The sequence below is a fragment of the Balaenoptera musculus genome, chromosome 2, assembly GCF_009873245.2.
Source record: "Balaenoptera musculus isolate JJ_BM4_2016_0621 chromosome 2, mBalMus1.pri.v3, whole genome shotgun sequence".
Classification (NCBI taxonomy): domain Eukaryota; kingdom Metazoa; phylum Chordata; class Mammalia; order Artiodactyla; family Balaenopteridae; genus Balaenoptera; species Balaenoptera musculus.
In genome coordinates, this window is record NC_045786.1 from 83,269,623 (window position 1) to 83,292,513 (window position 22,891).

Below are 22,891 nucleotides of genomic sequence, written 5' to 3' on the forward strand. Positions count from 1 at the left end.
TTAATATAGAAATGAAAGTGATGGCCAGTTCAGATGACAATTTACAAAATAAATAAGAGATGCACCTGTGGCAATAAGTTGTTATTAGCACGTAGTAAGTGCCAGGCACTGGTGTTAGCCTAAAAAAAGAGGAAGACCATAAAATGAAAAATTATTCTTAACGTTAAAGTTTTCAAAGAATAGCTAATATTTCCAAATCTAGCTATTTCCAAATTGCTAGTATTTCCAAATCTTCCATAATTTACAGCCTTGACAACTTAAAGAAGAGAGTAAGGTCACCAGTTCTACAGGATTCCATTTTGTCAGTAATTCTACGATTTTGGTTCAGTTCCATAGATATGTTCCTCTTTGTCTATTTCTTTTTAGAGATGTGGTTGTCGTGATTTTCTTATTTTGTATTTTGACAGTGTGAATTATTGTTCTTTTAGATAACCTGCTAAGAACTCTTTGGAGAATAAGCAAGTTTACTGTCTTTGTATTTAGAGGTGATATGTGTATTTGTTAGCTACTAGGAGAGATTCTTGTTGAGCAGGAGCTTATCCAAAGAATTGTTGACAGTTGAGTCACTGAAGATTTTGTGGTCAAATCAGATCCAACAGCAGTGTGTTTATTTGCTTTTTGCCAATTGTTAGGCCATATCCAGTCACAGTCTAACAATCCAAAAGACAATATTGCCAAATCATTGGCCAGTTTTCAGAATGGCTAACCCTTTTCTTGCTATGGAACTTAACAATGCTCAATAATAACAAGTGAGGCATACTTTTTCTTGAGTCAATGGCTTATGGCAATTAAGGATTTCCTCTCAAAAGGAATGGGAACCAAAAAACTTTTTAGTAATTGGATGCCGAAAGCAAGAAAATCATCCTGAGGGACTGAGTTTTCAGAGTCCATCTGTCTCTCAGGGCAGTTGTTGGTTGCCCAGTGCACTGCTGCTGTCTCTCACTCACCACCTCAACTTCCAGCTTAAACAGCAGTGTTATTTGTGTCAGGTGTGGAGTGATTGCCTCTGTCTGCTGATGAGTTGCCTGGTCCAATTATCTAAATTCACCCTCTGGCCTTAGTTCCCCCAGGGGAAGCTCTGACAACAGCAGTGGAAGTATTGACCATCCATTGCCAGTCCTTTTGTGATATTATTAATGTTCTCCTCTGCAGAGAATGTGGATATTTATTTCATTCTGAAGGCGCATTTTATGCTTTTATTATTCTTTTTATTAGTTCAGGTTAAGTTCTAGTTTCATCGCTTAGAAACCTACTAAAAGGCTAAATGTGGTGCCACCAGAGAACAAGTTGAGAGGAGAGGCTTCCTTGCCTCCAGGGTAAGAATAGCGTGCGATCTCAGGACCCGTTCTCCAGTGATAGCTTCTCTCCCCTCCGGAGTCAGAAATGCAGTTCAGCATCTCTTGGCCTCTTATGAATTCCTACTTTTACATAGTCAGGTCTTGCTTATATGGCTACTAATACAAGTCTTGTTTCTGTTGGGTTACTTGGTGCATTTTTTCTGACACTTACTCATTCTTATCTAGATTTAAAATACTTCACAAGACAACACTATGATTAACACTGAAGTGAGACCCTTACAACCCAAAGTAGCTCAAGTAATTTTTTAATTCCCTAAAGATGTGAGACATGAGCCATCATATCCACCTCCTTATCACTCCTGTTCTCTTCCTCCAGGCCCTCCATTTGCCTGCCCCAGCCCAACACCTTCTGGAAGGAGAATTATACACCCAGGTTTTTCACCTCACCTACCTACTTCAATCCATTGTCTTAGCAATATTTTATAAGCCACATTCCTATGAGGGAGCAGTGCTTCTGCTGGTGAAGTAAGCAGTCCTTCAAGATCCATTAACATCTTCAGGTCACTTTCCCTTTCATTCAAAGCAAAGCCATGAGAACGGACTGGGGACTTTCGTATGGTAACCCAGAGGAAAACTGTTTCATGCAGCTGGCATCTAACTTTTCATGCAAATTTTTATCATCTAAGACATTTAAATCTATACCATCTTAAAAGGCCTCCAAAGAAGGATGTTTAACAACCAGTGAATGAACTTAAGGCATCAGAACATTGAAAACGAAATTCAAAGTTTAATTTTCATCTTTACCAGTTTCTGAACTCTGTTGAGTTTCAATGTAGTAGACAATCCAATTACCTTTTACTTTCTCATCTTAATGTAAATAGGAAGGAAACATCTTTTGTTCATTTGTTCATTAATTCAATTAAGGATTGAGGAATGTAAACAATCTACAAGTTTTATAATTTCAATTTTTTTGTTTTCTTTGACTTTTTAAAATTCTGTTGAGCACTCTCTTTGTACCTGGATTTCTTTGTACCTGGATACAGTAGCTTCAACTTTACATGTGACAATTTGCATGTTTTATGTATGAGGCATTCAATTTTAAAATTGAATAATAGGAAATGACTATCAGAATTCTGTTCTATGTTATTCTCCATATATTTTTCAATGGAGTGCCTTAGGATTTCCTATAGCCCCTCTTTATGGAGAAGCCTGGCAGGCTTCTTCTTCAATAGGATAGCAGCACAACTTGACAACAATTTTGGAGTTACTGAAATGATCCCGATGTAAGTTTCCCTTTCCAGGAAAATTTATCATATCAAGAAAGTATATAGACTAGATATACAGTCTATGGAAAAGCTTATAGAAGTGAAGATTATTTACATATATCATGTCTTTTAGTACATTGGTATTGTGACATTCTAATTTATAATGATATAAAATGACTTTCTTTCCTTCCTTCCTTCCTTCCTTCCTTCTTTCTTCCTTCTCTCCTTCCTTCTTTCCTTCCTCCCTTTTTCTTCCTTTCTTTTTCTTACTGTAAAATTAGAGTTAGAATAGAAATTATCTGCCAAATTGGCTTTGTGGTTACTCAAGGTCAGCGCTAAATTGTGTTTCAAACTATAAAAAACTTCAGCATTTTGTGTATGTTTTAAAATACCTGAGTTTCATGGTTTCAAGAAATTTTAATATAAAATAAAACGTATATATCTGAATGCATTCCAATCGTAGATATTCCAATTGATCCCAAATAATTATGAATATTATTCACTTTCACTGGATTTTACATCTAATTTTTCACTTTTTCATTACTTGGTAAAAGCATTCAAAAGGAATTAGCATATGGAAGAATTCTATAGTGTTTAGGTTAAGTAACCTTATTGTTACAATTTGAAATTAGTTCTGACAGCTCAACTTATCATTGAGATAACATTCACTTTCATCTCATTCAATGTTTATGGCAATTATATGAGTACTTAGATTGTTCACATTTATGTTATGTATTCTGAGGTTTCGAATAAAATAGACTGTAAGAACTAGAAGGTGTATTGGAGATCATCTGTACATATCCCACATCTTACAGATAAAAAAAATGAGAATTGGAAAAAGTAAGAAATTGTTCCAGAGTCATTCATAGGCAGGCATTGGACCTATCTGTCATAATTTCCACCTGGGCTCTGTTTTCTCCACCAGGTTCTGTTATCCATTATAAATCTCAATAACTTTTAAATAAATTTATTTATTGATGTGAGCCAAATTCTGTTGCTCACAGAGAAGTAGCTATCCACAAAACTTTCCTCCAAGTAGTTATTTCCTTACCTAAACTTCAGTATAATCAGAACAATATTCTAGAACTAGTGCATTAACATTATTAATAGAGGTAATAATAAAACCATACTGTTAGCAATCCACTTAAATGGCCTTAACATTCTATATCAATTATAGTTTAAAAAGTGGATTCTCTCATTTTCATATTGGAAACGTAATTCCCCATATTCCCATATTGGTTCATTAGTTTGGAAGCCTAAAAGCCATTTATTAAACAAGCAGCAAAAGTTTTAAATATTCACTATAATCCTAGCACTGTGCTAGGCAAATGTTTACACCATCACCCCATGCATTCTTTTTCAATTGACTTTAACATACATAATATTACAAAATGATATGATAATAACATTGTTCAAGTACCAGTAATACAAACAAAATTTCCTTTCACTCAGAGATTTTAAATTCTTAATGTTCAGGTATGTTCAGGTATATATTGATATTTTACCCCATAAAACTTAATACTTTTGAAATTGGTTATTAATCATAACTGCTAAATGATAAATCCAACCCTGACATATCAACATGAAAAGAATAACTGATTCTTGAGGAAAATGTAATTATTTACATTTAAATCATGGAATTAATATCTCTTCCAACTCACTTTTATTTCCTCCTTCACATTCACATTTCTCTTAAGGTAACATGGAACTTTTATGGCACAGAATATTTAGATAAAGAAAATGTTAGAAGGAACCTATTTTTGTGCCTAGGTAAATAATTAAGCAATCAAATACAAGCTCTTTATGATATGAACAGATGAGGATACCACAGATTCCCTTCTGTTTTAAAACTATACACAATTACACAAGTCACTGAAGGCATATTTTCAGTATTTCACACCATGGAAATATTTTTTCAAGGGAAATCAAATTATTTTAAAAAATTATCTGTTCCTCAAACTAATGGTAAGTCATTTTTGGTGAGCATTTACTGAGTACTCTATTAGAGTTCCTAATGACTTTTGCTAGAAGACAATAAATCACATTTCAGTATGAATAATAGCATTTACATTTTGCTTAACATATGAGCATTTTGAGCTTAGGACATGGAGAATATATTTTCAAATTGGCTTGAGTGATCAGCTCCAACTATAGTATTAGTAGATTTGCCCTACTCCAGGAGATGGTGTTAGGAACATAGTTTAACTATCCCGATTTAGAGCCAATAGAAAATTTTTTTTTTTTTCAAAAGAGACTGAGAAAACTTGTCACTTGAAAATTGATCCTTTCACAGATTGTTAAGGTTCATAAGCTGTGCTGTAAATAAAAAACATTACTTACTGTAATTATTCTTCATCTCTTGGGTCCCTTTGACTTTGCCTCGTTTATCAATCCTCAGATACCACTGTGTTCGACAGAAGAGTCTTCTCACTCTTATATCCCCTCCTTCCATGTAATCATAACTTCTTGTATGTCGCTCGGGGCTGGAACAGTTCACATTTGTAGCCATTTGCTCTGGAGTCATGTCATTGCAAGCTAAAGATATAGTGCCCACTAGACAGATAATGTGGAAGCATGATCTGTAGAGCAAACTTGGCAGGATCCATGTCAGTATCCATTTGCGCATTATAGTATAGTGCCCCGGGTGTTCATGAATAACATAATGAAAATTAAATCTTGAGTTGATTGTTGTTCCTAGGTCATTGACCTCGTCCTATCTGTGAACTGTAGATTGATTTAAGAAAGAGTAGTTGCACTCTCCAAGTTGTTAGCCTTATCCTTTTAGTTCCTGATAACAATATAGAATTCCTCCTTAAATAACTCTCTGTCAGTATATCCTTATAAAAACAGGTTGTAATAAGCTCAGTTGCTGCGTTGCTGTTTGCTACTTGACTTCTGTTTGCAATGAGAGATTAAGAATGGGGAGGGAGGAGAGAGAGGAAGATGAAAAATTATATGTATAAATTTCAGTGTGTAAATACTATTATAACATACTGTGTAATTCATACTGTGAAGGTACATTTAAAACAGCTTTCACAGAGGATGTCAGTGTCTTTACCACTCTGTATGTAGATTTACAAAAGTTATGCATTAGTAGAGACAAATCAGAATATGATTGTACCATTCATTCCAGTTCGTACTTGGTAAGAAACATCCTGCAATTAGAGCTGTTGATTTAAATTAAGTTCTAAAATTACTATTAACAAAATATAAATGCTTTTCCCTAGATTTCTTTATTATATTCTTTTACGTTTGTGGTTTCTCAGTTATTTTCTCCTGAACTGCCCACATTTCTCAAGTTAAATGTCAGGATTGCTCTGGAGAATTTCAACCTTATCTTTATGTAAGTTCTACAACAGAATTACTATAGATAATCTCACAGCTCAAAAATCTGGTAACTTTACTTTTCCCCTCAGTACTAAAACCAGAAAAAGAGATAAACTACTAACAAATATTCAGCGTTATTTTTAAAGACAAATAACAGTCACTTACTTGTTCTGTTGATAACAGCTGGATACACAAGAATTCCATGTCTGTTGTCTGCCCTGTGCAACTTGAGCCTCTCTACTGTAGCTACAAACTATTTCTCAGCTGAGAAATTCTCCAGCAGAATCATAATTGTTTCCATAAATCAACAGGCAAGAGGATTTTCTCTGTGTATGTGAGCGCGTGTGAGCTTGTGTGTGTGTGTGTGGAGCCTTTTATTCAGGGCTTTTCGATAAATACCTTTGCTGACCTCATTGGAAGCAATTAAAACTTAACCAGTGAGCTGTTAGTTGAATACAACAGCGAGAATAAAGGAGGCTTGTATAGTATTCATTCAATGGTCATGAGAGGGAGCTATGAACATGGTTTATGCTCAGATCTACAACTGGGTACCTACTTTGTAGAAACAAATCTCGGATTCTGAAGCAGTTAGAAGGGGAAAGGGAATTTTTTAGATTGTCTTATAACATAGCAGTTGTATATAAGTTGAAAATATTCCTTGGAACATGTATGTAAAAGGGATTTTTTTAATTTAAAATCTTTTACATAGCTTTATGATGCATGCATTTCTACTATTATTCCTTTGTGTTCAGAATGTTAGAATGAAACTACTAATGTGTATTAATTCACATCTTACTGTCTTCAAGAACTATATAGCTGAGTTAAGGGTATATCTCTTCATACAGAGATATTTCAGCATTGTATATGAGTATAATTTTATATCTTATGCTACTAGACTGAAAGTAAGAATAACAACATTCTTATTTGAGTTGGGCCACTAATTACCAGTATGACCTGGGCAAGTCACCTGAAGTTTCTGAATCTCAGCTGCTACATTTGTAAAATTAGTCTAGATGATTCTATTGTGCCTTGTATTTTTAAAATTCTGTGACTTGTTACTAACACTAACTACTAAGATAAGGAAGAAGATACATACTCTTAAAATTATTATTCTTAAAAATAAAAAATAAAAAAATTTTTATATGGTTTTATATTGGTTATCAATGTTTGCCTCTTACCCTTAATAAGAACATAAATGCAATAAATAAATGTTAATTTAGGGATGGAATTTTAAGAGATATAGCTCATGCAAATAAGAGAATGCTACTTTGCTTTCCAACATGAGTTATTCTCCCCTTTATTTCCTGTTCTAACGTGTATATAGTAGCGTTCTAGTGTTTTATTAGATATTTGTTGCAAAATAATTGCATTGTTAACATAAAACAATATTTAGGAATACATATTAAAATTCTCTTTCCCATATTAAATACCCCCAACACACACGTACACACACACACACATACACACACACACACACACACACAAACACTGCATTTGAAATGCACTACTTTACCACCAGGTGGTGCATGTAGACCAAATAGGAAAAGAAAATTAAGTACGTTCAGTTGTATTATAATTTATGTGATTTCCCTTTGTGTCTATGCTTTTGGGGAACAGAATCAATAGCACAGCGTAGTTTAAACATACTCAGTTATTCTTAAGGCACCAAATATGACATTTCTAAGTTAATTAGAGCAGAAGAGGATGGCCCTTCCTTAATTGCCTCTGTTGAAAGCTAGATAGCTACAAAATATTCCATCATGTATTTCTCTAGAAGGGGGAAAAAGAAAAAAAAAAAAAAGTATGATGCTACTGTGATCTGAATCATACCTCCATTAGTTTTGTAGGCAACAATACTGAGCAGGGTCAGAACTCCTAGGACTTGGATATTTCTTCTAAAGAAATGAAAATTATTAACAGTTAATTCACATGTAAAGATATTCAAGAGCTACTAAATTCATCTGTTCCAAATTGACCCTACAGATTTTATACTAAGAAATCAATAGATCAGAGGTCAAAAATTGCTAATAAAATGCTCAAGACTTAAATTTAAAAATGGATTGTCTCAAAAGGACTGAGAAAATATTTGAAGAGAATATAGTTGAAACCTTTCCTAACATGGGAAAGGAAATAATCAATCAAGTCCAGGAAGCACTGAGAGTCCCATTCAGGATAAATCCAAGGAGAAACACGCCAAGACACATATTAATCAAACTATCAAAAATTAAATACAAAGAAAAAATATTAAAAACAGCAAGGGAAAAACAACAAATAACATACAATGGAATCCCCATAAGGTTAACAGCTGATCTTTCAGCAGAAACTCTGCAAGCCAGGAGGGAGTGGTAGGACATATTTAAAGTGATGAAAGGGAAATACCTATAACCAAGATTACTCTACCCAGCAAGGATCTCATTCAGATTCAATGGAGAAATTAAAACCTGTACAGACAAGCAAAAGCTAAGAGAATTCAGCACCACCAAACCAGCTTTACAACAAATGCTAAAGGAACTTCTCTAGGCAGAAAACACAAGAGAAGGAAAAGACCTACAATAACAAACCCAAAACAATTAAGAAAATGGTAATAGGAACATACATAGCGATAACTACCTTAAATGTAAATGGATTAAATGCTCCAACCAAAAGACATAGACTGGCTGAATGGATACAAAAACAAGACCTGTATATATGCTGTCTACAGGAGACCCACTTCAGACCTAGGGACACATACAGACTGAAAGTAAGGGGATGGAAAAAGATATTCCATGCAAATGGAAATCAAAAGAATGCTGGAGTAGCAATTCTCATATCAGACAAAATAGACTTTAAAATAAAGACTATTACAAGAGACAAAGAAGGACACTACATAACGATCAAGGGATCGATCCAAGAAGAAGATATAACAATTGTAAATATTTATGCACCCAACATAGGAGCACCTCAATACATAAGGCAAATACAGCCATAAAAGGGGAAATTGACAGTAACACAATCATAGTAGGGGACTTTAACACGCCACATTCACCAATGGACAGATCATCCAAAATGAAAATAAATAAGGAAACACAAGCTTTAAATGATACATTAAACAAGATGGACTTAATTGATATTTATAGGACATTCCATCCAAAAACAACAGAATACACTTTCTTCTCAAGTGCTCATGGAACATTCTCCAGGATAGATCATATCTTGGGTCACAAATCAAGCCTTGGTAAATTTAAGAAAATTGAAATCCTATCAAGTATCTTTTCCGACCACAACGCTATGAGACTAGATATCAATTACAGGGAAAAATCTGTAAAAAATACAAATACATGGAGGCTAAACAATACACTACTTAGTAACCAAGCAATCACTGAAGAAATCAAACAGGAAATCAAAAAATACCTGGAAACAAATGATGATGAAAACACGATGACCCAATACCTATGGGAGGCAGCAAAAGCAGTTCTAAGAGGGAAGTTTATAGCAATACAGTCCTACCTTAAGAAACAAGAAACATCTCAAATAAACAACCTAACCTTACACCTAAAACAATTAGAGAAACAAGAACAAAAAAACTCACAGTTAGCAGAAGGAAAGAAATCATAAAGATCAGATCAGAAATAAATGAAAAAGAAATGAAGGCAATGGTAGCAAAGATCAATAAAACTAAAAGCTGGTTCTTTGAGAAGATAAACAAAATTGATAAACCATTAGCCAGACTCATCAAGAAAAAAAGGGAGAATACTCAAGTCAGTAGAATTAGAAATGAAAAAGGAGAAGTAACAACTGACACTGCAAAAGTACAAAGGATCATGAGAGATTACTACAATCAACTATATGCCATTAAAATGGACAACCTGGAAGAAATGGGCAAATTCTTAGAAATGCACAACTTCCGCGACTGAACGAGGAAGAAATAGAAAATATGAACAGACCAATCACAAGCACTGAAATTGAAACTGTGATTAAAAACCTTCCAACAAACAAAAGCCCAGGACCACATGGCTTCACAGGCGAATTCTATCAAACATTTAGAGAAGAGCTAACACCTATCCTTCTCAAACTCTTCCAAAATATAGCAGAGGGATGAACACTCCCAAACTCATTCTACGAGGCCACCATCACCCTGATACCAAAACCAGACAAAGTTGTCACAAAGAAAGAAAACTGCAGGCCAATTTCACTGATGAACATAGATGCAAAAATCCTCAACAAAATAGTAGCAAACAGAATCCAACAGCACATCAAAAGGATCATACACCATGATCAAGTGGGGATTATCCCAGGAATGCAAGGATTCTTCAATATACGGAAATCAATCAATGTGATACACCATATTAACAAATTGAAGGAGAAAAACCATATGATCATCTCAATAGATACAGAAAAAACTTTTGACAAAATTCAACACCCATTTATGATAAAAACTCTCCAGAAAGTGGGCATAGAGGGAACCTACCTCAACATAATAAAAGCCATCTATGACAAACCCACAGCAAACATCATTCTCAATGGTGAAAAACTGAAAGCATTTCCACTAAGATCAGGAACAAGACAAGGTTGCCCACTCTCACCACTATTATTCAACATAGTTTTGGAAGTTTTAGCCACAGCAATCAGAGAAGGAAAAAAAAATAAAAGGAATCCAAATTGGAAAAGAAGAAGTAAAGCTGTCACTGTTTGCAGATGACATGATACTATACAGAGAACCCTAAAGATGCTACCAGAAAACTACTAGAGATAATCAATGAATTTGGTAAAGTAGCAGGTTACAAAATTAATGCACAGAAATCTCTTGCTTTCGTATACACTAATGATGAAAAATCTGAAAGTGAAATTAAGAAACCACTCCCATTTACCATTGCAACAAAAAGAATAAAATATCTAGGAATAAACCTACCTAAGGAGACAAAAGACCTGTATGCAGAAAATTATAAGACACTGATGAAAGAAATTAAAGATGATAGAAACAGATGGAGAGATATACCGTGTTCTTGGATTGGAAGAATCAACATTGTGAAAATGACTCTACTACCCAAAGCAATCTACAGATTCAATGCAATCCTATCAAACTACCACTGGCATCTTTCACAGAACTAGAACAAAAAAATCTCACAATTTGTATGGAGACACAAGAGACCCCGAATAGCCAAAGCAATCTTGAGAAAGAAAAATGGAGCTGGAGGAATCAGGCTCCCTGACTTCAGACTATACTACAAAGCTACAGTAATCAAGACAGTATGGTACTGGCACAAAAACAGAATTATAGGTCAATGGAACAGGATAGAAAGCCCAGAGATAAACCCACGCACATATGGTCACCTTATCTTTGATAAAGGTGGCAAGAATATACAGTGGAGAAAAGACAGCCTCTTGAATAAGTGGTGCTGGGAAAACTGGACAGCTACATGTAAAGGAATGAAATTAGAACACTCCCTAACACCATACACAAAAATAAGCTTAAAATGGATCAAAGACCTAAATATAAGGCCAGACACTATCAAACTCTTAGAGGGAAACATAGGCAGAACACTCTATGACATAAATCACAGCAAGATCCTTTTTGACCCACCTTCTAGAGAAATGGAAATAAAAATAAGAATAAACAAATGGGACCTAATGAAACTTAAAAGCTTTTGCACAGCAAAGGAAACTATAAACAAGATGAAAAGACAACCCTCAGAAAGTATTTGCAAATGCAGCAACTGACAAAGGATTAATCTCCAAAATTTACAAGCAGCTTATGTAGCTCAATATCCAAAAAAACAAACAACCCAATCCAAAAATGGGCAGAAGACCTAAATAGACATTTCTCCAGAGAAGATATACAGATTGCCAACAAACACATGGAAGGATGCTCAACATCATTAATATTAGAGAAATGCAAATCAAAACTACAATGAGATATCATCTCACACTGGTCAGAATGGCCATCATCAAAAAATCTACCAACAATAAATGCTGGAGAGGGTGTGGAGAAAAGGGAGCCCTCTTGCACTGTTGGTGGGAATGTAAATTGATACAGCCACTATGGAGAACAGCATGGAGGTTCCTTAAAAAACTAAAAATAGAACTACCATACGACCCAGCGATCCCACTACTGGGCATATACCCTGAGAAAACCATAATTCAAAAAGAGTCATGTACCACAATGTTCATTGCAGCTGTATTTACAATAGCCAGGACATGGAAGCAACCGAAGTGTCCATCACCAAATGAATAGATAAAGAAGATGTGGCACACATATGCAATGGAATATTACTCAGCCATAAAAAGAAATGAAATTGAGTTATTTGTAGTGAGGTGGATGGACCTAGAGACTGTCAAACAGAGTGAAGTAAGTCAGAAAAACAAATACCATATGCTAACGCATATATATGGAATCTAAAAAACAACAACAAAAAATGGTTCTGAAGAACCTAGGGGCAAGATAGGAATAGACTAAAGATGCAGACGTAGAGAATGGACTAGAAGACATGGAGAGGGGGAAGGGTAAGCTGGGACGAAGTGAGAGAGTGGCATGGACATATATACGCTACCAAATGTAAAATAGAAAGCTAGTGGGAAGCAGCCACATAGCACAGGGAGATCAGCTCAGTGCTTTGTGTCCACCTAGAGGGGTGGGATAGGGAGAGTGGGAGGGAGACACAAGAGGGAGGAGATATGGGGATATATGTATATGTAAAGCTGATTCACTTTGTTATACAGCAGGAAGTAACACCATTTTAAAGTAATTATACTCCAATAAAGATGTTAAAAAAATAAAATAAAAAATAAAATAAAGAGAAGTCCACAGTCTAATTAGGGAAAGAAAACGTGAAAAGTAAATAACAATAAATTTATAATTTGTAATTCAAGACAATAATAGAACGATTATCAAAAGGCTGCACAAAGTGATCTCTTCAAAGAATTAGGGAATAACTGTTAGGACAGTTTAGAGAAGTACAGCTGGTAAGTAGGCTGGGACGAGAATATTCTAGTTCATGCAATATTTACAAGTGCAAGTAATGAGATACATGAGCAGTGTAAAATTTTTACTAAAGAGAATAATTTAACAAAGAGGTTGGGGAGAGTCTAGAAGGAATGCAGGCAAGAGAATGGAGGGTTCAAATCATTCAGGACCATAAATAACAAGCCAAATCATCTCACCTCAACTGGGAAACAATTAGGAGCTATGAAGTATTTTGGAAATGGATAGTAATAGGTTCATTTATCTTGTGATGGTATAAAGGATGGTTTGGGGAGCAGAAAACTAGCATGGAGACAAATCAAGACGCTATTACAGTAGGTTCTAGTGTGCGATGATAACTTCCAGAATCAACAGATTGGCAGTGGGAAGAGAAAGAAAAGCTATTTTGAAGCCAGTAATTTCATTTACTAAGAAAGAAGAAGAAAAAGGGGGAGTCAAAGATGATCCTAAGGCTCTTTTGAGTTGAGAAGATGATAGAACTCTTTAGATGCCAGCTTTGGAAAGCCATTTTAGAGGAAATTAGGAATACAGTTTAAAAAAAAATATTCAGTCATACATATGCATGTAGTTTACACATAAAGTCTGGAGTTTAAGAAAAAAAAAAAAAAAAACTGTGCTAAATTCCCTGAAAAGAAGTGAAACATAAAAGTGCCTTTGAGAGGCATCCCAGAGAAGGTAGAGTCCATAGAACAGGCAGCATAGAGAAAAGTCTATTTGGGAAACCTAGCTCTACATTTCTGGTAACTCCACAGCACACAGCAGAAGCAGCAAAACTCCAAAGTGTAAAGCCTGCCCATGTGTCTAAACAGACTGGCTCATAAGCACCCCTCATAAAGATTTCCCATGTTTTAAAAGATGTTTTAAAAGAAATCTGGAAGAGCAGAGAACTCAGACCTGAAGGAACTGTGTGAGCAGAGTCAGTGAACACCCAGAAGTAACCAGAGTAGACAAATGACTCAACAACCAGAAGTCCTTGCCTTGGCCCTGAATAAACCCCTTGAATTCTATCTCACCTTGAAGCAGAAGAGGGGAACCCAAGAATAATTGACATAAGTTTTCTACTAACTGGGGGTGGGAGGTAAGGGGCGTTGAAATTCTCAAAGTTGAAGCTAGGTTGATTTATAAACGTAAAGTTATATGTTATCCCTTGCATATTTGAGATTGTGGTCCAAGATTTATTTCCACTACATTCCCGCCACCATCACCACACTATGGATTTATCTTCATCTTTTCTTCTGTCAGTCCCATTTCATAAATTCAGTCTCAACTTTGAATCATGCCATACAACCAACATTTCTCACTTCCTTGATTCATTCACTTAACAAATATTTATCAAATACCTACTGGGTGCCAGATGTTGTCTTGGACTTTTCATGATACAATGGTGAGTATTCTAGAAGTGGTCTTTGCACTTAAAGAGTATGCATCCCAGTGGGAGAACATAAACGCGCTGATCTTTGGCATTTGTGTGTGGTAGAGGCAGGGTGGGTGTGGATGGGATACAAAGAAGGTATTCAAGAAGATAGGAGGCAGAGAGGTAAATGGGTAGAGGGACCTACTTTAAGTAAGAAGGGCCCACCTGAGGAGGTAAATTTTGAGACGCCTGGAACAAGACTGACCTTGGTGTGTTCCAAGAACTGAAAGAAGGCCAATATTAATGAAGTACATGAGCAATGGGAAAAGGAGTGAGAGATTAGTGAAACTGGAAAAGCAGACAGGAGCCAGATCATAAAGAACTTTGAAGGTCATGGTAATAGGAGTTTGGGTTTATTCTAAGTGTAATAGGAAGCCGGAGTACAGGCATGTCTACTTATAGACCTTATAGACCTGGTCGAAGACAGTAGTTTAAACTCTGGAGTAAAATCCCAAAAGTAATTGAGCAAGCCTGGGATTCCTATAAATCTTCAGTTATGCAAACTTTATGCTTACTCTTGTGCCCTAACATTTAAAAACTAACTGTATATAAGATACAAAGTCTGAGTCATATGCTCAAAATTGTGGTGTGCCTGTGACTCAACTATATAAATACCTCAGTTGACAAATGTATCTAGACTCTTTGTGTCTCTGAGTCTATACAAATTTGTTTTATTTCATTTTATATTTATAAAAAGTTATCTAAAATGCTAATCTAGAATTCAAGCTCTTGAAATTATGTTTTTAACTTACTAAACAACTTTGGACCTGGAGCAAGATCTCTAGAGTCTCTAGCTGTTCTTTTTTCTGTATAATGAAGTTACATTATATAATTTACTCTTGATCGCCTTGACACCCTTTAAATTAATGCTTAACTTTAGCAAAGACTCAGTCTCCTTGATTCAGGGCAATACATTAGTGCCTGTTTTTGACAGCCTAGTGCCACTCTAACAGTTGGAAATTGTTATAATGGCTATGGAGAGAGTTTTGCTTCACCCCTAGGAAAACATTATGAAAAACAACAAATACTCTGTGCAGTTAGGGTTATTACATTCTTTGCTTTAAATTGTCATTCTTTGGTTCCATATGCATTGCCTACATAGCAAAAGGAGGAGTAAAATTAGCAATTTTTTTAATGTCGTGGATGTCAGTGTGTTAATTACAAAATTGTTTTAATTTTTCATTCATTAGCTTTAAAACCATGACTTTTCAGCACTAGATGAACTTTTCAAAAGTAGAAGTAGGAGATAAAATAGAGATAATTATGGTAGTAAAGAAGAAGAAAGTTATGGAGTCCAACATCCTTAGTATAAAGATACACTCACAGAAAGCCAGGCATCTGGTAAAATATAGGTCCATGTAAAACTGGCAGCTAACAAAATAACTCATGCATAAGAGAAAGGAGGTTCATACTTCTCCCTGGCTTTCTTTTCAAACTAAACCTTCTTGCTATCTTTAAATATTACTCATATTTTCCCTTCAATTGTATTTAATATTAACTAAGTCATAATGAGTTCTCCCGCTAATCAATTCCAAAAATTATCAATTCTACAACCACAATTTCTTCAACACCTGTTTCTTCCTATCGGTTGTTACCTTCACATCCTAAGTCAAGTAATTGTTACCTTTCATGTCAGTCCTATCCTAACCCATCTCCTTTCATCTCCTCTCTCCAACCTCCAATCCATTTTATGTGTTGCTATCAAGTTAATCTTCCTAAAGCACAGTTGTAATCATGTTATTTTTCTGCTCAAAAGTATTCAGTAACACCTCCATTTTTCCTGAATAAAATTCTAGTCTTCTTTTTCTAACATGGGAACTTCTGTTCCAACATCCTCTGTGATGATCAACACTTCCAAAACACCTGTCTCACTAGATTTAAGGTAACGGGAGATTCACCTGCTCCTCACGTCTCTTGGTAGGGAAGGGAACTAACAGAGAAGAAATCCTCCTCACAAATTGTCTCTCTCCTTCTCCCTCTCCCTACTTTCTCTGCCTCCACTCTCCTCTCTTTCTTTCTTCTCTCTTATATCTTCAGTCTGGTGAGGAACCCAAGAGTCATGTAAGCAATTATCAGATATTTCCTTTGAAATTTTACATATTGAGTTTTCAATGATGCAATAAAATCTTTGTCCCTTGATGAACTCAGCTACTTGCTTCAAATCAACCTTTACTGTGTATTTAGGTAGTATGCAATATGATAGAGATATACTGTTCGGTAAGATAAGCAAGGTCCCTGACTTCATGGAGCTTAAATCATGGAGGAGGGGACAGATTATGAACATATAAAAGAATTCTGATTATATTGCAGGAAGAAATAAATAGGTACTATGGTAACAAATAACTTGAAGGAGAAGGGAGGAGAAGGGATGGTTTAAATCTGGTCACAAAAGACCTTTCTAACACCTACAATAACAAACCCAAAACATTTAAGAAAATGGGAATAGGAACATACATATCGATAATTACCTTGAATGTAAATGGATTAAATGCTCCCACCAAAAGACACAGGCTGGCTGAATGGATACAAAAACAAGACCCTTATATATGCTGTCTACAAGAGACCCACTTCAGACCTAGAGACACATACAGACTGAAAGTGAGGGGATGGAAAAAGATATTCCATGCAAATGGAAATCAAAAGAAAGCTGGAGTAGCAATTTTAGTATCAGACAAAATAGACTTTAAAATAAAGACTATTACAAGAGACAAAGAAGGACACTGTATAATGATCAAGGGATCGATCCAAGAGGAAGGTATAACAATTGTAAATATTTATGCACCCAACATAGGAGCACCTCAATACATAAGGCAAATACTAACAGCCATAAAAGGGGAAATCGGCAGCAACACAATCATAGTAGGGGACTTTAACACCCCACTTTCACCAATGGACAGATCATCCAAAATGAAAATAAATAAGGAAACACAAGCTTTAAATGATACATTAAACAAGATGGACTTAATTGATGTTTATAGGACATTCCACCCAAAAACAACAGAATACACATTTTTCTCAAGTGCTCATGGAACATTCTCCAGGATAGATCATATCTTGGGTCACAAATCAAGCCTTGGTAAATTTAAGAAAATTGAAATCGTATCAAGTATCTTTTCCGACCACAACGCTATGAGACTAGATATCAATTACAGGAAAAGATCTGTAAAAAATACAAACACATGGAGGCTACACAATACACTACTTAATAACGAAGTGATCACTGAAGAAATCAAAGGGGAAATCAAAAAATACCTAGAAACAAATGACAATGGAGATACGACGACCCAAAACCTATGGGACGCAGCAAAAGCAGTGCTAAGAGGGAAGTTTATAGCAATACAAGCCTACCTCAAGAAATAGGAAACATCTCGAATAAACAACCTAACCTTGCACCTAAAGCAATTAGAGAAAGAAGAACAAAAATACCCCAAAGCCAGCAGAGGGAAAGAAATCATAAAGATTAGGTCAGAAATAAATGAAAAAGAAATGAAGGAAACAATAGCAAAAATCAATGAAACTAAAAGCTGGTTCTTTGAGAAGATAAACAAAATTGATAAACCATTAGCCAGACTCTTCAAGAGAAAAAGGGAGAAGACTCAAATCAATAGAATTAGAAATGAAAAAGGAGAAGTAACCACTGACACTGCAGAAATACAAAAGATCATGAGAGATTACTACAAGCAACTCTATGCCAATAAAATGGACAACCTGGAAGAAATGGACAGATTCTTAGAAATGCACAAACTGCCGAGACTGAACCAGGAAGAAATAGAAAATATGAACAGACCAATCACAAGCACTGAAATTGAAACTGTGATTAAAAACCTTCCAACAAACAAAAGCCCAGGACCAGATGGCTTCACAGGCGAATTCTATCAAACATTTAGAGAAGAGCTAACACCTATCCTTCTCAAACTCTTCCAAAATATTGCAGAGGGAGGAACACTCCCAAACTCATTCTACGAGGCCACCATCACCCTGATACCAAAACCAGATAAAGATGTCACCAAAAAAGAAAACTACAGGCCAATATCACTGAGGAACATAGATCCAAAAATCCTCAACAAAATACTAGCAAACAGAATCCAACAGCACATTAAAAGGATCATACACCATGATCAAGTGGGGTTTATCCCAGGAATGCAAGGATTCTTCAACATACGCAAATCAATCAATGTGATACACCATATTAACAAATTGAAGGAGAAAAACCATATGATCATCTCAATAGATGCAGAGAAAGCTTTCGACAAAATTCAACACCCATTTATGATAAAAGCCCTGCAGAAAGTAGGCATAGAGGGCACTTTCCTCAACATAATAAAGGCCATATATGACAAACCCACAGCCAACATTGTCCTCAATGGTGAAAAACTGAAACCATTTCCACTAAGATCAGGAACAAGACAAGGTTGCCCACTCTCACCACTATTATTCAACATAGTTTTGGAAGTGTTAGCCACAGCAATCAGAGAAGACAAAGAAATAAAAGGAATCCAAATCAGAAAAGAAGAAGTAAAGCTGTCATTATTTGCAGATGACATGATACTATACATAGAGAATCCTAAAGATGCTACCAGAAAACTCCTAGAGCTAATCAATGAATTTGGTAAAGTAGCAGGTTACAAAATTAATGCACAGAAATCTCTTGCATTTCTATACACTAATGACGAAAAATCTGAAAGTGAAATTAAGAAAACACTCCCGTTTACCATTGCAACAAAAAGAATAAAATATCTAGGAATAAACCTACCTAAGGAGACAAAAGACCTGTATGCAGAAAATTATAAGACACTGATGAAAGAAATTAAAGATGATACAAATAGATGGAGAGATATACCATGTTCCTGGATTGGAAGAATCAACATTGTGAAAATGACTCTACTACCCAAAGCAATCTACAGATTCAATGCAATCCCTATCAAACTAGCACTGGCATTTTTCACAGAACTAGAACAAAAAATTTCACAATTTGTGTGGAAACACAAAAGACCCCGAATAGCCAAAGCAATCTTGAGAACGAAAAATGGAGCTGGGGGAATCAGGCTCCCTGACTTCAGACTATATTACAAAGCTTCAGTAATCAAGACAGTTTGGTACTGGCACAAAAACAGAAATATAGATCAATGGAACAGGATAGAAAGCCCAGAGATAAACCCACACACATATGGTCACCTTATCTTTGATAAAGGAGGCAAGCATATACAGTGGAGAAAAGACAGCCTCTTCAATAAGTGGTGCTGGGAAAATTGGACAGGTACATGTAAAAGTATGAAATTAGAACACTCCCTGACACCATGCACAAAAATAAACTCAAAATGGATTAAAGACCTAAGTGTAAGGGCAGACACTGTCAAACTCTTAGAGGAAAACATAGGCAGAACACTCTATGACATACATCACAGCAAGATTCTTTTTGACTCACCTCCTAGAGAAATGGAAATAAGAACACAAATAAACAAATGGGACCTAATGAAACTTAAAAGCTTTTGCACAGCAAAGGAAACCATAAACAAGACCAAAAGACAACCCTCAGAATGGGAGAAAATATTTGCAAATGAAGCAACTGACAAAGGATTAATCTCCAAGATTTACAAGCAGCTTATGCAGCTCAATAACAAAAAAACGAACAACCCAATCCAAAAATGGGCAGAAGACCTAAATAGACATTTCTCCAAAGAAGATATACAGATGGCCTACAGACACATGAAAGAATGCTCAACATCATTAATCATTAGAGAAATGCAAATCAAAACTACAATGAGATATCATCTCACACCGGTCAGAATGGCCATCATCAAAAAATCTAGAAACAATAAATGCTGGAGAGGGTGTGGAGGAAAGGGAACACTCTTGCACTGTTGGTGGGAATGTAAATTGATACAGCCACTATGGAGAACAGTATGGAGGTTCCTTAAAAAGCTAAAAATAGAACTACCATACGACCCAGCAATCCCACTACTGGGCATATACCCTGAGAAAACCATAGGTCAAAAAGAGTCATGTACCAAAATGTTCATTGCAGCTCTATTTACAATAGCCAGGACATGGAAGCAACCTAAATGTCCATCGACAGATGAATGGATAAAGAAGATGTGGCACATATATACAATGGAATATTACTCAGCCATAAAAAGAAATGAAATGGAGGTATTTGTAATGAGGTGGATGGAGTTAGAGTCTGTCATACAGAGTGAAGTAAGTCAGAAAGAGAAAAACAAATACAGTATGCTAACACATATATACGGAATCTAAGGGAAAAAAAAAAAAGGCCATGAAGAACCTAGTGGCAAGACGGGAATAAAGACACAGACCTACTAGAGAATGGACTTGAGGATATGTGGAGGGGGTGGGGTGAGATGTGACAGGGTAAGAGAGTGTCATCGACATATATACACTACCAAATGTAAAATAGATAACTAGTGGGAAGCAGCCGCATAGCCCAGGGAGATCAGCTCGGTGCTTTGTGACCACCTAGAGGGGTGGGATAGGGAGGGTGGGAGGGAGGGAGATGCAAGAGGGAAGAGAAATGGGAACATATTGTATATGTATAACTGATTCACTTTGTTATAAAGCAGAAGCTAACACACCATTGTAAGGCAATTATACTTCAATAAAGATGTTTAAAAAAAAAAAAAAAAAGACCTTTCTGAGGAGGTGACATTTAAGCTGAGATCTGAAGGATAAGAAGAAATCAGAAGTGGAGGTAATGCATTCCAGGCAAAGGTAACAGGGAAAACAAAGGCTCTGAGGTGAAAATGAGCTTGGTGTGTTTCAGAAACTAAATGACAGTATAACTGGAACAGAGTTAACAAGGGGAAAGTTAGGTGATTTGAAAGCAACGTGTGTAGGATCTTGATATCAACAATGGGGACTTTGGATCTGATCCTAAGTATAATGGGTAATAATCAATGAGTAATGTGATCATCATGAAAACTTTGTGAGAATGGTTTGGAGGATGGCAAAAGTTGAAGTAAGGAGACCAGTTAGGAGGCTGTGGCTATAATCCACTTTGGAGATGATGATTCCTTAGACTAGGATCATGGCAGGGAGAGGGAAAGAAGCGGGTAGAGAAATTTTGGAGACAAATCTTGGTGATAGATTCAATGTGAGAGACAAGGAGGAGTCAAGGTTAAATTCCGGATGTCTGACATTTGTAACAGGATAAATAGTGGTGTCATTTGTAGAGATAAGAAAGACTGGAAGAAGACCAGCATTGGAGGGGAAAATCAGGCAGTTGGAAAGTTTAGGTGAGAGGAATGCTATAACCCAAAACCCTACTCATTCTGGATCAGAGGGATCTGGACCTGTTACTCCCTTAAAATGAGAACCAGTAAGCATCTTGCAAATCAGTTAACACAAAGTGTGGAATTAGAATCTCTTTTTAAGGTGCTCTGGTGCAAAAAGAAAACTTTTCTCATAGCAGTATTAAGTATGTATTTTGACAAAAATGTTAAATGAGGGCTATCCTCCCTCATTTCCCTAATTAAGAATATTTCTGACAACCAGAATATCAAAGACCCCAGTATTATAACACATGAAATTATCAGAAGGCAAGCTATGTTATGAGACCTTATTATAAAAGCCTAAGGCAGTTTCATTTTTTGGTTTCAGCCATAAATGGGTTTCAAAGTTGTCCAAATATAGGTTAATGTACAGTTCAGTCAATTCTTGTGACACTGAGAAAGAAGTTTTGAACTAACAATGTTGGCAATTTAAAAAGAAATCAACACTTAATACTCTCTCTGAGTATTTTACCTAAGAGAAAATTGCTTTTATATTCTAGAGGAATGTTGTAGTAGAGTAGTTCATATCAGCATATAATGCCACAGTGAATTATACAACAACAAAAAAATCAGAAACTAAACTTTCGTGTATCTAATGCCAAGAGAAATTAGTGAAGTTAAAAAAAAAAGACAGTTATATCAGTCATTTGATAGTAGCCAGAAGAACAACAAGACTGCCAGATTTTTTTCTAATAGAATTTTTTGGCTGCACATGATTGTAGCTTTGATTTCCTAGCCTAAGAAGCTTGGAAGTTGGAAGCATAGTTTCATGACTTTAGAGAATTGCTGAATTAGTAAAAATCAAAAATTATAGTATATTTTAAAAGAAATACTGTTTATTAATGCCAAGAACTATATGTGTAATAAATCAAACTGTCACCTGGCTTAATTGAATCAATAAGAAAAATATGGAAATAGCTTATTAACTTATTTGCAAATGTGAATGTGAAAGTACTGAAAGATGTTTGAAAGTTGCTTTCTCTCTTAAATATTTTAAAATCTCCCCTGACAACTGATTTATCCTACTAATTTGTACTATCTTGGAAATATCTGCAAAGCCAAAAGATAAACTTCAATGCAAACTCAATTTGAATGGTAACAAATTCTGAATTAAGGGACTCCAAATGAATGAAGTTTTACTATATTTTAAATTATTCTAAGGATAATAGAATAGCATTCACTTTATTATTTTTGCCTTGGATAAATAAAATTAAAGAGAATAACACTAGTTTTTAGTATAATGAAAGGGGTAATTAAAGACTAATTCAAAAATGGTAATGAAATTATGTATGGTGTACTCCTCCCTTCCCTTGATTGCCTTTACGCCTTTCATTCCGTTTATT

The 22,891-nt window shown here is 35.5% G+C and overlaps 2 protein-coding genes across 5 annotated transcripts in view; one reads left to right on the top strand and one right to left on the bottom strand.

Annotated features, from left to right (window-relative positions):
• FGF7 (fibroblast growth factor 7) overlaps nucleotides 1-6,313 on the bottom strand; it is a 61,847-nt gene extending 55,534 nt beyond the window's left edge. Inside the window, exons 1-2 of the mRNA XM_036842852.1 lie at nucleotides 6,056-6,313; nucleotides 4,904-5,458 (exon numbers count right to left, since the gene is read on the bottom strand). Of these exons, the coding sequence (XP_036698747.1) occupies nucleotides 4,904-5,189 (286 nt within the window). The 5' untranslated portion in view covers nucleotides 5,190-5,458; nucleotides 6,056-6,313. The remainder of the gene's footprint in view (nucleotides 1-4,903; nucleotides 5,459-6,055) is intronic.
• The window catches only part of FAM227B (family with sequence similarity 227 member B), a 268,773-nt gene that overhangs the window by 158,492 nt on the left and 87,390 nt on the right, over nucleotides 1-22,891 (top strand). The gene's annotated exons all lie outside the window — the stretch shown is intronic.